Here is a 13,092-nt window from a genome sequence, read left to right on the forward strand (position 1 = left end):
ATTGTGTCTGTGTGTGTTCTGTGTGACTGTATCTTTGTATCTATTATGTGTGTCTGTGTCTGTGTCTGTCTTTGAGTGTGCATCTGTCTAGGTGTATCTGTGTGTGTCTGTGTGTGTCTGTGTGTCCGTGTGTACATCCGCTGTGTGTCTGGGTGTGTGCGGAGTTGCTCTGCACATCTGAAGGAAGAAGGCGTTTTCCTCATGTCAGAATAGCTTAGTGCGTTAGCCACTGGCCTCGCATTGTCTAGAAGGTGCCACATGCTCATGATGACGCCAACAGACAACGCAGGTCCCCAAGAAGGAGGCAGTCCCAAGAGAAGTCATGGCTCCCGGAGCTGAAGGGGCTGCCGGAAAGACCCGCTCACCCAGCACCTCCCCTCCACACCGGGGTCCCCTCCCGGTGCCCCTGGCCCTTGTCAAGGGAGCGGGGAAGACAAAGGCACAGGCTGCAGGGAGCAGAGCTGGACTCGTGAGCGGGGTCAGGTCCTGGCACTTCCGTTCACAAGCTGGGTCACCCTAGAGTCTAGACCCCGTTTTCTCCCCGGGCCTGTTTCCTCGTGGGAAATTAAATGAACATACTCAGCCCCCAGGGCCGTGTCTGGAGGTCAGGAAAGCCTGGAGGTCTTCCCCCAGCCGCTGGTCTGTTCTCTGTGTCTCGGGGGAAGCTTCGGGAAGTGGGAGGGCGGGAGGATGCTAATGAGCGATGGTGACAGAGAGGGTCTAGAGTGATTCCTTGACGCTGATTCCTTAACGGCAGGCTTCTCCAAGCCTTTAGCTGCTGAGGAATGGAACTCAACAAGAGGGGGCAGGCGAGGGGGGGCTGGGTCTGTTGGCCACAGAACCTCTGCTCCTTCGTGGCGCATCTTGTGGGGCTGCTGCTCAGCGAAGCAGCGTTTGGGAAACATGAACCCCGACCTTGCCAGGGTGAGGCCCCGCCAGCTCACACGCCCTCCACCTTGTTCTCCACGTCGCAGGGAAGGAGCTGGTGCTCTTCCTGCGCCCGGGCTCCCAGCGGCGCCTCAGCGCGGACTTGGAGGCCTTGGACCTGCAGGGCCTCCTGCCCGACCGCGAGCTGGCCCGCGCGTCCGTGCTGTCCACCGACAGCGGCATCGAGCGGGACCTTCCTTCGGGCGCTGACGAGCTGCCCGCACCCAGCAGCCCCGAGACGGAGCGCGCCGGGCTGCAGCGCAAAGGGGGCGTGAAGAAGCGCACGTGGCCCCCGGACATCAGCCGCTGGGACGGGCCCCCCGGGCTTCACCGGAGGACAGGCCGGCCCGGGGGGGATGGAGAACTGCTGCCCGGCGTCGCCCGGCTGCACACGGCCCGGGTGCTGGTGCTGGGGGACGACAGGATGCTGGGGCGCCTGGCCAGGGCCTACCACAGCCTCAGGTGGGGCCCAGCGGGGGGCTGGGGGCGGGGGATTCTGGGGGCACCGGGGGGGGGGCCTGTGCGGAAACCCCCTGTGCTCTGTTGCCCCTTGCCAGGAAGCGAGAGACCCAGACATTCTGCTTGTCGCCCAGACTCAGCCTGCAGCTCTACTACATCCCTGTGCTGACTCCTGAGGTGACAGGGCTAGGGGGGAGGGGAGGGGGAGGGAGGGATGGGGGAGGGGGAGGGGTGTCAGGAGCAGGGGTCTGGGTTAGGGGCTGGGCAGGACACACTGCAGCCTGCCGCCCCGGCTCCAGGAACTAGGGTCACCCTTCCTCGGGAGGCGGAGCTGGGAGAGACGGTAGAGGTCTTTCCAGAAGCCACGGACACGGCCCTGGGGCTGAGTGTGGCCAGCGGGACGTTCTCTCACAGGGGCAGGCGGCCTGCCCATCTCTGGTTTTCATTTTGCTTTTCTAATGGAATTAATAGAAAAGCACAAGCTTCTCCTCAAACAGGGACACACACACACATGCACATGCATATGTGCACACACGCGTGTGCACACACACACACACACACACACACCACTTCCTGGGAACTGCAGGCAGCGGAAGCCATTGGCCTGCTGGGGGAGAGGAAGCCCCACTCGAGGGTTCTCATTCTTGTTGCCCACTCCGCTGCTTTTTGGGAAGATTAAGTTCAATGCAACACTCGCCTCCCTCCTGTTAAGGCTGATGGTCATTTCACAATGTCCCCGGCAAGTGGCCCTCAGAGCGGGCGTTCCCGCTTCATCCGAGATAGAACAGCGCCGTGGACGGTGCAGAGACGGCCCCAAGAGGTTAAGCGATTGGACCACATTCCCAAAGCCGGTTTGCTGAGGGCGGTACCTGGGGACCCTGCGGCCAGGAAGAGCGGGCCGAGACAGGCCTGACGGGTCGGCCTCATCCCTGTGTCCTCAGAAGCGTACATCATCCCGGCACTTGGAGCTCGGAGAGCTGGCGGCGTTCCTGGGCCGGGCGGACCCCTGGTACGAGAGCACCGTCAACACCCTGTGCCCGGCCATCCAGAAGCTGGCAGAGATGGTAGGGGCGGGGAGGGCAGCAGGGTGGAGGGAGGCGGGAGGGGGCCATTTCCCATATGACTCTTGACCCTTGACCTAAAGAGTCAGTCCAGGGGATCCATGGTTGGAGGAGGCAGGAGAGCAATACAGGGGCGAACCCTAACCAGCGAGTGGTTGGGATTTACTCAGAACACGTACCAGGCCCCGCAGTCCTCCTTGTCCACGGGGTCTACGCCTGCCGATTCACCCAACCCGGGATGGAAAACACGCAGGAAGAACAAGTTACACTGTTGCTCATGCGTGCTAGGCCTACAGTTGCCTCTGTACTAAACACATACGCATTCTTTTTTCTTGTCATTATTCCCCAGATAACACAGTATGACAGCACTCACATTGTGTTAGGTATTAGAAGGAGTCTAGAGCTGACCTAAAGTACACGGGAGGGTGTGAGTAGATGCTGCTCTCCACAGGGGTCCTGGAAGCAATCCCCGTGGTCACTGACTGTGCTTTGGACAAAACCACGGTGGAAAAGATGAAGGAACGCATCCTTGCCTAAGTGTGTAGGCCAATTACACTCCTTCTCTTGTGAGTTTCCTGTGATGCTTTGTCTGTGATTATAATAGCGAATGCTTCCAGGGTCCGTCCACGTGCCAGGCACTGTTCTGAGCACTTAACGCAGGGCATCCCTACCAGGTAGACGCTCCTGTTGGCAGGTGCTATTGTCTCCACATCCCCGTTTTACAGATCAAGCAGCTGAGGCACAGCGAGATGAGGTAATTTGCCCAAAGGTACCGAATGAGTGGTAGAGTCCCGCAAGGAATCAAGCAGCTTGATGCCAGAGCCCATTCTCTTACACAAACCGCAGCGCCACCCCCACCGTCGGCCGATAGTGGGAAGAAGCTGGTCTCTTACTGACTTGAAAAGGCCTTGACATATTAAGAGAATCTTATCCTTTTTGCGATCATATGTGTTGCAGACATTTTATTCCACTTTATTATTTGCCTATCAATTATGTCAATAGAGCTTTTGATCATCAAAAGTTTAATACATTTATGTAGACATACATAGCACTTTTATGTTTTGAAAGGACTTCTCTACTGATTAAATTGTATCCAAGATTAAATAAATTTTCACTGATAATTTACCCTAATACTTTTAACATCTCCACTTTTACATTTAAATAACCTATCTGCAATTAATTTCAGTGTTTAGTGTGGAGTATGTAATTTTCTTTTTTCCAAATGGTTAGCAGTTTTCCTAAGCTATTTATTGCATAAACCATCTTGCTCCATCCATCTGAAATGCCACTCTCATCATTTACTAAATTCTAACATATGCTTGAGTTTATTTCTGGATACCTATTCTTTCTCATTGACCTATTCAGTTCTGTACAAATTAGCACTTTTATATTTTAATAGCTGTCAGGGTAAGCTTACCCCATTACTCTTCTTTCTCAAAACTTTTCAGAATGTGCTTATTTATGGTTGGTTTCAGAATTTTGTTTTCATTTTTTAAAAATGTTTTATTGATTTTCTTTAGAGGGAGAGGGACACAGAGAGAGAAATATTGATGTGTGAGCAAAACATCACTCAGCTGCCTCCTGCATGCTCCCTACCAGGGATCAACCTGGGCATGTGCCCTGACTGGGAATCCAACCTGCAACCTTTTGGTGTACAGGACCGTCACCCAACCAACTGAGCCACACCGGCCGGGGCTTTATTTTATTTTTAATTCCCTTGGGACATTGGTTGGCGTTTGAAGGAGAATTAGCATCTTTAGCATATTAAGTCACCTTCTCTGAGACCAAAGTATAACTCTAATTATTAAGGTCTTCTTGTATACCCCTCATGATAGTTGTGCAGTTCTCAGCATATAGATTTGACCCATTTCTTGCTTAATTTATCCTCACGTTTAATAGTTTTTCCTTGCAAGTGAGGATGGTATTTTTCTCCCATTGTTTTTGGATGGTGTTACTGCTAGTATAAAAGGGACTTACTGATTTTTACGTATTTATTTTCAAACTTGCCACTTCATTGAGATCTCCATTTTGCTTTAGTGCCTGGTTGATTGGGGTGCCTTCTTATATCTTTTATTTGAATAAAGATGTTGGGGGGGGAGGCATGTTTTCTGAATTATTGCTTATCTAAAAAATGTCTGCGTATACATGAAAGACTATTTAGCTAGGTATTAAAATACCGTTTCCTCAAAACTATGTACCTTTATTGGTAGTGTTTCCCCCTGCCAGGACACATATAAGATTTTGGTTTTCCCCTGCTATCCTTCTCCTTATAATTAACAATTTGTATGACCCTTACACTTACTCCAAAAGCAGTTTCTACATGAAGAGACTGGATACAGTGTGAGGAATGCAGCATGATTAGAATAAGGTCATAGTTCTTCAGCATAACCTTTTTGAAGGGAACAGTACTCAATAGATCAGATGTGAGAATCAGAGGAGATCTTATAGGACCATACATAGATGGGTTAGGTACACTCTGAGTTTATTTCCAACTCTGATGCTATCAGATTCTATGTAGACATTCTGTTCTGTTTACCTAAAACACCAAATTATTATGCTTTAGAATTATATGGGGCTCGGGGGGGGGGGGGGGTGGTCTTTAGGACATTGCACGAGTCCCTTCCCAATAATATGTAAAAAGTAGTTAGTTTATTAATATATTCAGCTACCACCAGAACTGAAGGAGACATCACCTTCTGGTTCAACTTCTCACGCCCAAGGGTAGTGAGTAGCTAATCCAAACCTAGAACCCAGTCCAGACTCGTTCGTGATTAGTTATATTCTCAGGCATCTTGTTAACCCCAAGCACCCAGCACAATGCTTTGCATGTAGAGGTACCAAGTATGTCTTGGTGCAATTACAGTGAATCTGAGTCCCTGGGGACGTGGGGTTCTGCACAGGCATATTTTGACTAGAGTGGAAACCAGGTGGTAGGAAAGGCTTGGACTGTGCTGAAGGACCAGCTGGGCTAGTGCATCACAGAGGATAGGTGGGGGCTATGGGGTTTCTCTGTTAAGGAAGTGGCACCTCCCACAGTAGCCTAGAAGGAGGTCGTTGAAAACATTCTCTGTCTCCCTCACAGCCTCCCTCCCTGGACACATCCCAGACTGTAGACCCCTTCATCCTGGATGTCATCACCTACTATGTCCGCATGGGCACCCAGCCCATCTATTTCCAGCTCTACACAGTCAAGGTAAGCTTTCCACCTGGGGCAGCCTGCTGGGCCCCAGGCCCCCACCCTGAGTGCCTGGCTCAGGGGAAACACAGGTTACCGGGGTGCTCGTCATAAACCCACCCAGAGACCCTGGGCTGTTCATTTTACCTTCTTACTGGATTTCTCCCTGGATTTCTGTGAGCGCCTGCAGGCTAGTTTCCAGTGGCCACCTCTGCCTCTAGCTTCCTGTGGAAGTCCTTCTGGCTTACACTCTGCTTCCTGGGGGAGATCTTTTCTTCATTGCCTCCTTGATCTTGACCTAAATAAAGGATTTAGGACTTTTCCTTGGTTTTTAAAATGCAAACCAAAACAACACAAAAGAGACAAATGGGGGAAAAACTCTCCGAGGTCCCTGGTACAGGGAGTAAACATCGCAGCGATGCAAACATTGAAAGATTCAGCAGCTGCCACTGCCCTCAGCTGAAGGCCCCCCCAGACAGAGATGAGTTTTCCGACTTGCTGAGTGAGGGGGGCCACACCCCTGGAGAACCTCGAGGCATCTCAGAAGGGGACTGTTAGAACTTACAGCGTTCGGCCTCCTGCCGGTGACTTTGGAGAAGGCTCCAAAAAATCTGACTTTGCTCTGGATCGAATGCTGTCAGGAAGCAGGAATGATTCTATGACTGGGCATCTCAGTCATTTTAAGTGTTACTCTTTGGCGCTAAGAAACAGCAGCCACTCACTATTTGCTGGGAGGGGAGGGGCAGGGCTGTGGCCTGCACAGTCTTCCCATTTTTGCCTGTGTTCAGACGTGACAGTGGCATGGTCCCCTTTCTGTCTTGGCGCATCACAGTCACAGAGGGGCCTCGCCTAACAATGTTGTCGTCTGTGAAATGGTTTATGGTCAACAGAACACAGAGACCTCGCTGTGAGAGCCAGGCCAGCTCCTGGCCTCTTGCAGACACTTTTTTCCTCTCTCCATCCCTGTTCTTTTGAGAATCCTGTGGCTACTCTTCCCTGTTGTTCCAACATCCTCCCTCTTGCCAATTCCCTCTGCTCTGTCCCTCTTCCCTCAGGAGCCACTCCTACCCCCAAGTTTCCTCGGAGTCTCCCTGAGAGCAAATCAGCTCTCACTAGCCCTTGGCTCCTGCAGCCCCGGCTTCTCTGTGCACATCGAGGACCATCAGGTCCTCCTTTCTGGCCCTCACCCTTTCATCCTCCCCTACCAGGCTCTACAAGAGACTTTACTACCCTCCCCCGTGTGAATTGTGTCCCCCGCTCCTGCCACCCACCTTAGTGGTGGTTTCAGTAGTTTGGGTTTCAATCGTACTTTTCTCCACTATTTATAAATCTATGATTGGCTGTACATATGATATGTGTGTAGGTAGATGGACAGAGTCAGATCCAGGTCATCCCTGGATGCCACTCAGAATCCAGCATTGGCAGGAGGGGCGGGGGGACTCTGACAGCTTCTATACACTCTCCCAGCCACCCACATCCTTGGGCTCCGGGGTTGCAGGGGGAGCTGCCTGTGGCAGGGAGCCAGCCTTCTCCCCCTCCTCCCCCTCACTCCTCTACCCGCCCTCCCCCGGCTCTCCAGATCTTCTTCGGTGACCTGAGCCAAGACTCCACAGAGGACATTTTCCTCACTGAGCTGAAGGTGAAGATCCAAGACTCCAAACTCCCCAAAGGTGAGCATCTGTTCCCCTTTTCCAAAGCTGCCCTGACTCAGCTTCCCCAAGCCCCATTTCCCCACCTGTTTTGGCTGAATACTGAGGTGACCTTGGGTCCCTCCAAGCTTGCCCAGAGGGAAGGGCAGCCTGGCCCCCCTGAGGCTCAGGGAGCTGGGGAAGCTGGGGTCCGAAGAGGACCTCCCACCTTCAGCCTCTTCTCATCTTCCCTCAGATGGTTTCTCCCCCAGGAGGAGAGGCGCGGCTGAGGCCCCAGGGGCTGAGCTCTCCCTGAGCTACCAGAAGGTCAGTGGTGGGTGTGGTCAGGAGGTGCGGCTGGATGGAAGCAGGTGTCAGGAGCACTGGGAGGGAAAACAGAGCCAGAGGAGCCTTCTGCCCTTTTCCGGCCACTGCCCCGTGTCCCAGCTTCCAGAGAGTTCGGTAGGAATGTGAGGGTTACCAGTGGCCTCACAGGTGGACAAGGAGGGGACCTGATTTCAGGAACAAGGGGCTGGCCTCTTCCTCGTCCTTTGGGCCTAGAAGGCTTCACGTGCCCCGGGGCTGAGGGTGCTCTAAGCCCTTTTCCTGTCCCCCTTATTGGGCATTGATGACACAGATAAAACTCGAGGCAGGGGCTGGAAGTGAGACTGTTGATGTGAGGATGTGAGGGCCGCCATCTACGCCTGATCTCCCTCCCCAGGCCCTGCTCAGCCACCGGACCCGAGAGGTTACCATTTCCCTGAGGGCCACCGGGCTGGTCCTGAAGGCCCTTCCAGCCAGTGACACTGAAGGTAAGGAGCTGGGAAAGCAGAGCAGAGAGAGGGCGAAGGGACAAGAGGGCGGAGGATAGAGGGTCCAGTGACAGGAGGGGAGGTGAACCAGGGGAGGCCTCCCACCCCAGCCCTGGGGTCACTGAACGTGGTTGAGCACCTACTCAGGCTGCTGGAGTGAAGCGCAGCCCCCGCCCTCAGATGCTGAGCAGTGAGCGGGCTGGCTGCTCCCTAGCTCTGGATTGCGCGTCTGAGGCCTGATGAAGGCTGAGGGACCACAGGAGGGGCTGCAGGGCTAGAGTTTTATTTGGAAATTTTTATTTTGAAGGCTGTTCCATTGGGAAGGGACCCTCCAGGTCACAAAGGGCACTACTAATCCAAAGTATCTACTAATTATAGAATGACAGATATCTATTGATATGAAGATCATTACCTAATTATCTAAGTCTAAAATTGAGATCATAGAAGACACCAGTTTATGTGCATATAATTATATGCATAGGTTATAAATGTGAGCTGTTCCTGTGAGCGCCCTGGCCTCTGGAATAACGGAAAGGTTGGTGATGTGGATTTCTAACCACCACACACATTGCTCAGAGGCCAGGTTATGTTCTCTGTCAAACATATCCATTCCTGTAAGCATATTAACCCGATGGCATAGGCATTATTCGTACTAGCAACTTTTTACTGGAGAGGAAACTGAAGAAAATGAAATAACTTGCCCAAGGCCACACCTCACACAAGAGCCCGTGTTCCTCACTCTGTTCCTCGCACTTCCTCTGCAACCTCCAAATCTCAGCAGGCCAGGCGTCCAGGCTGTGAGCCACAGATGCATATAGAAGGTTGTTCCAGAGCAAACAGTTCACCAGGCAGAAATGTATCTTGCTCACTGCTCTACCCCCAGTGCCTAGCACACGTCCTGGCACATAGTAGGTACTCAGTAAACATTTACTGAATAAAAGAAATGCTACTTTATACCCAAAAATTTGTTTTAAAAAGAATGAATGAGCCCGAACTGGTTTGGCTCAGCGGATAGAGCATCGGCCTGAGGACTGAAGGGTCCGGGGTTCGATTCTGGTCAAGGGCACATGCCTGGGTTTCAGGCTCGATTCCCAGTAGGGGGCGTGCAGGAGGCAGTCAATCGATGATTCTCTCTCATCATTGATGTTTCTATCTCTCTGAAATCAATAAAATATATCTATTTTTTAAAAAGAATGAATGAATCTGGAATGTTTCAGAAGAAACACAGACTGAAAATACACATTAGCCAGCCTGGAAGCCTATGAGGAGTATGCCTCACTCCCTCCTCTCCTGTGCGGCTTTACTAGCTCTCCATTTATGACATCTGTCCTGTAAAGCATTTGTGTTTATTTATGGGCATCATCGCTCCTAAATCGTCTTGGCATCTATCACAAAGAGGACACTCAAGAAATAATTTGTTGCTTTGATCACTTCCTGATAAAATGGCTTCCAGGCGGGTTGAATTTGTGGATGACACGAAGCTCTGTCATAGCCAGACATTCCTGGTGTATCGGACACGAGACATCCTTTACTTGTAGGTCCTTAACGCCCACCGTGAAGGGGGCGTGTGACTTTGGCAATAGCTCTAACCGAGAGGTGAGGTGCGGGGAGTCGAAAGCACTGATTCTAGGACCGGAAGGGAGGGCTTCGGAGCCAGCTTGGTCACTTACCGCTGCGTGACCTGGGCAAGTTACTTGTGACCGCTCTACCTGTTTTCTCACTTCTAAAATGGAGCTAAGATACTAATTTATGTGCATGTAGTAAGTGATAATCTTAACTTCTTGTTAAATTTGTATTTCTTCTCTCTCCTTCACAAGACTCACACTGCCCACCCCCATTCTAGCTTATGCCTCCTCCAAGTCTTCCATCACAAAACCTTGTCAGGACTGAGGCCAGACCCGCCTCAGGCATAGAAATGGAAGAACCCTCCTTAGCAGGGAGAAGGGAGCCTGGGAGCAGGCACATATGACCTGGACACGTTAGACACCATTCCCACGCCCAGGGAAGGCGCTCAGGCTGCCAGGAGTGCTGCGCTCCTCCCGCTCCGTGGTGCTTCGTTGCACACACATCCTGGGCTGGGTTCCTTCCCAGGAGCCGCGAGGAAGCTCAACAGAACTTTCTCCCATTGGAAAAGGGTGCCGAGGGCATGAAGAAAGGGATCTGGTTGGCTGCTATGCCTGAGGATGTGGAAACTTGTGGATTCTCCAGGGGAGGGAAATGGATAATATAATCAGGAAGGAACAGAAACGTGGCTGGGACCAAGGTGGAGTCAGGAAGGGGCTAAGCAGAATGTGGGAGAAGGTTCATGTGGGGAGAGGGAGTCTTCTTAGGACCTAGAATCTCAAACTGTCCTACTTCCCTGAAGGCCCATTCATAGCTGCCCGCCCCCCCATCTCATTCCTTCCCCTTTCAAGTCCCACCCACTTCCCCCCAAAATGTTTCTCCCTTACAGACCACACATGCCTGAGTGTTAACGTGACAGAAGTTGTCAAGTCGTCCAACTTGGCGGGAAGGTCCTTCTCTGTAAGTACTGGGTAGAACGGGAACTGGGGATGTTCAAATAGGGCAGGTGGTGGGAGCACAGGGGGATGGGTGTTCAGAGGAAGGACTTGTGAGCCTTTCTGAGCCTTTGCTATGGAAATGGGTCTTCCTATCAGAAAGAATCTGCTTTCCAATCAGTCGATTTGAACTATTGAGCATGAACTGGCATAAATAGAGTATTATGAGAGTGAAGGCCTTGTCCCCCCCCCCTGCTGGCCCTCTGAAGACCTAAGACATATGGAGGTAACTACAAAATAGGCATTCTGGCATCCCCTGTACTGCACAACTGCCAGACTCCTAAACACTGTAGGTCCAGCTAGGTGACCTTTGACCAAATCAAACCAGCTCTTTCAACCTCATTGCCCTTTGCCCTTATCCATACTTCTTGATATGGATTCCCTATTGATACAGACTCACCCATCTTCTCCCTACCTGATGGCCTCTCCGGGCTTCACTTCCCTACTTAGCTGGGCCTTGGATCCCATGATTACACTGAACCATGTTCTTAGATACCCTCAACTACCAGGCAGATCCTCACTTTGGATCCACCCCTTAGGCCCACCTTCCACACCTCTGCCCCAAAGACCTTTCTAAACAGAACTTGGACACATCACTTCATGCTCAAAACCCTCTGCCATTTCCCATTCTCCATGGCAAAAGGGCAGAAACTCTTCCGTGTGGCATAGCTTGCTCCTCTTCCTCTCCATCCACGACTCTGGCCACCCTGCAGGCCCTTGACACCAGGGTTCTTAAAGTGTCCAGTGGTCATGCCCCTGGGCCTTGCTTCTGCACTGTGCTTGGCCTGAAACCCCATTCCTCCCTTCCTCTTCCCCATCTTCCTTTCGTAACTCCCATTTCTCCTTTTATATGAAATTCAGGTGTCAACTCCCCCTGGAGACCCGTCCTGATCTTTTCCCTTCCCTCCACATCCTCCTCCCACCCCACCCTCCACTCCCCAGTGAGCGAGGTGCCCCACCCCTGCGCCCCCGGAAAGCCTCGGGGACGCAGCCATAGAAGCACTTACACCACCACATGTGACGGCCTTTGTGTGTCCATGGACCATGAGCTCCTACACGCAGGCCCTTGTCTGAGTGCTCCCTGCTCTCGCCAGCACTCAGCGTGCTGTCTGGCCCCTCCAGGTGCTTGCTGGGTCAGCTGGTCCATCCTTCACCCCTACAAGCTCTCATCCCGAACAGCTCACTCTTCCTGAGGCAGCCCCTCCACTGTAGGAGAGCTCTGATTGGCTAAGAGGTCTGCTGTGCTGAGCTGGAGTCTCCCTTCCCAGGGACAGCTCTGTGTTTAACCTGTCAGCTCCGAGGTGGACCCATGTACCCGCATGTATTTCCTCTTTGAAGTCAGTGTCTTACGATGCTTTCTGCTTTTAATGGCCTCTTTAAACAACCTGGTTGTGGGCTTTTCGCATTTTACTCCTGCACCGACTCGCTGGGGGAAACTCCGGTCACTGCGCTTTCCTCTTGGAGCCGGTGCACGTGCATGTTCTGTACAAATGGGTCAGGTGATGAACACTAGGCCACAGGGGAAGTTCACGGTCAGCGGAGTGAAGGTGTTCCGGGCTCTGAGAGCAGCAGGGCTCGGGCATCGAGGCTTGGTGAGTTTAAGGGGCCGAAATGACACTGTTGAGGCTGGATTGGAACTTTGATTTAGGAAATTAGTGGAGAATGGTAACATTTGGGCGTTGGGGTGTAGAAGGCAGGAAACAACTGGCAGCCTTTTGCTCATCCCCTCATGAGCTCAGACTGGCAGCCTTTGCAAATCCTGCATCGGGTCCTCTCCACTGACCTCCACGGCCACATTTGTAGATGGACAGCCAAGACTCCTTCGAACCTCACAGGCCAAAGCCGGCAGATTGGGTGTGTCTAGGGGTGCAGACCCTCAAGGGGAAACAAAGGCAGCTGCCTGCATGCAGGCACGTGGGAAAGGCCCCAAGACCGCTCTGGTTATCTACGGGGCAGGGCCATGGTGGCCGAGGTCCTGCGGGCAGACACTCAGCGCAGCCCTTCAGTGGCCACAGTCAGTCCCTGCAAACCTCTGCCTTCCCCTCTGTGGGAACCTCACCGGCTGGGTCATGTCAGGTGGGGCATCACCCATGTCACACTGAATGCCCGTGGCTTTTCCCCAGCCCCCAGCTCACCAGGACCCCAGCCTCCCTGCAGTCTGTCCAGGTCTTTCTGGAAGGTCTTGGATGACATCTGAGTGCCCATAATCACCAGCTGGCCGTCTGGTCTGTTTCCACTAGGGTCCACCGCCTCTCCCCTAGCCCCCGGGCCACACCTGCCCGCCATGACCGAGAGCGCCAGGGCACCTAAGCTGCCGCAGGCTCTGTTGCATCGCAGGGGAAAGCCCCTCTCCCTTTGTGCTACCCTCTGTCTTAGAAAGATTTGGGTGCATCTTGTTTTTCCCCACAGCCCCCCTGCTCAGACTCACAAAGCCCTTCTGTTCTTGGAGCCGGAATACCCTCACTCTGGCTG

The 13,092-nt window shown here is 52.6% G+C and overlaps 1 protein-coding gene across 1 annotated transcript in view; it reads left to right on the top strand.

Moving 5' to 3' along the window:
• PIK3R6 (phosphoinositide-3-kinase regulatory subunit 6) overlaps positions 1-13,092 on the top strand; it is a 38,597-nt gene that overhangs the window by 22,630 nt on the left and 2,875 nt on the right. Inside the window, exons 11-19 of the mRNA XM_054709224.1 lie at positions 975-1,389; positions 1,485-1,563; positions 2,328-2,450; positions 5,530-5,640; positions 7,202-7,292; positions 7,507-7,577; positions 7,972-8,062; positions 8,254-8,260; positions 10,477-10,585. Of these exons, the coding sequence (XP_054565199.1) occupies positions 975-1,389; positions 1,485-1,563; positions 2,328-2,450; positions 5,530-5,640; positions 7,202-7,292; positions 7,507-7,577; positions 7,972-8,062; positions 8,254-8,260; positions 10,477-10,585 (1,097 nt within the window). The remainder of the gene's footprint in view (positions 1-974; positions 1,390-1,484; positions 1,564-2,327; positions 2,451-5,529; positions 5,641-7,201; positions 7,293-7,506; positions 7,578-7,971; positions 8,063-8,253; positions 8,261-10,476; positions 10,586-13,092) is intronic.

The sequence above is a fragment of the Eptesicus fuscus genome, chromosome 20, assembly GCF_027574615.1.
Source record: "Eptesicus fuscus isolate TK198812 chromosome 20, DD_ASM_mEF_20220401, whole genome shotgun sequence".
In the NCBI taxonomy this organism is placed as follows: Eukaryota; Metazoa; Chordata; class Mammalia; order Chiroptera; family Vespertilionidae; genus Eptesicus; species Eptesicus fuscus.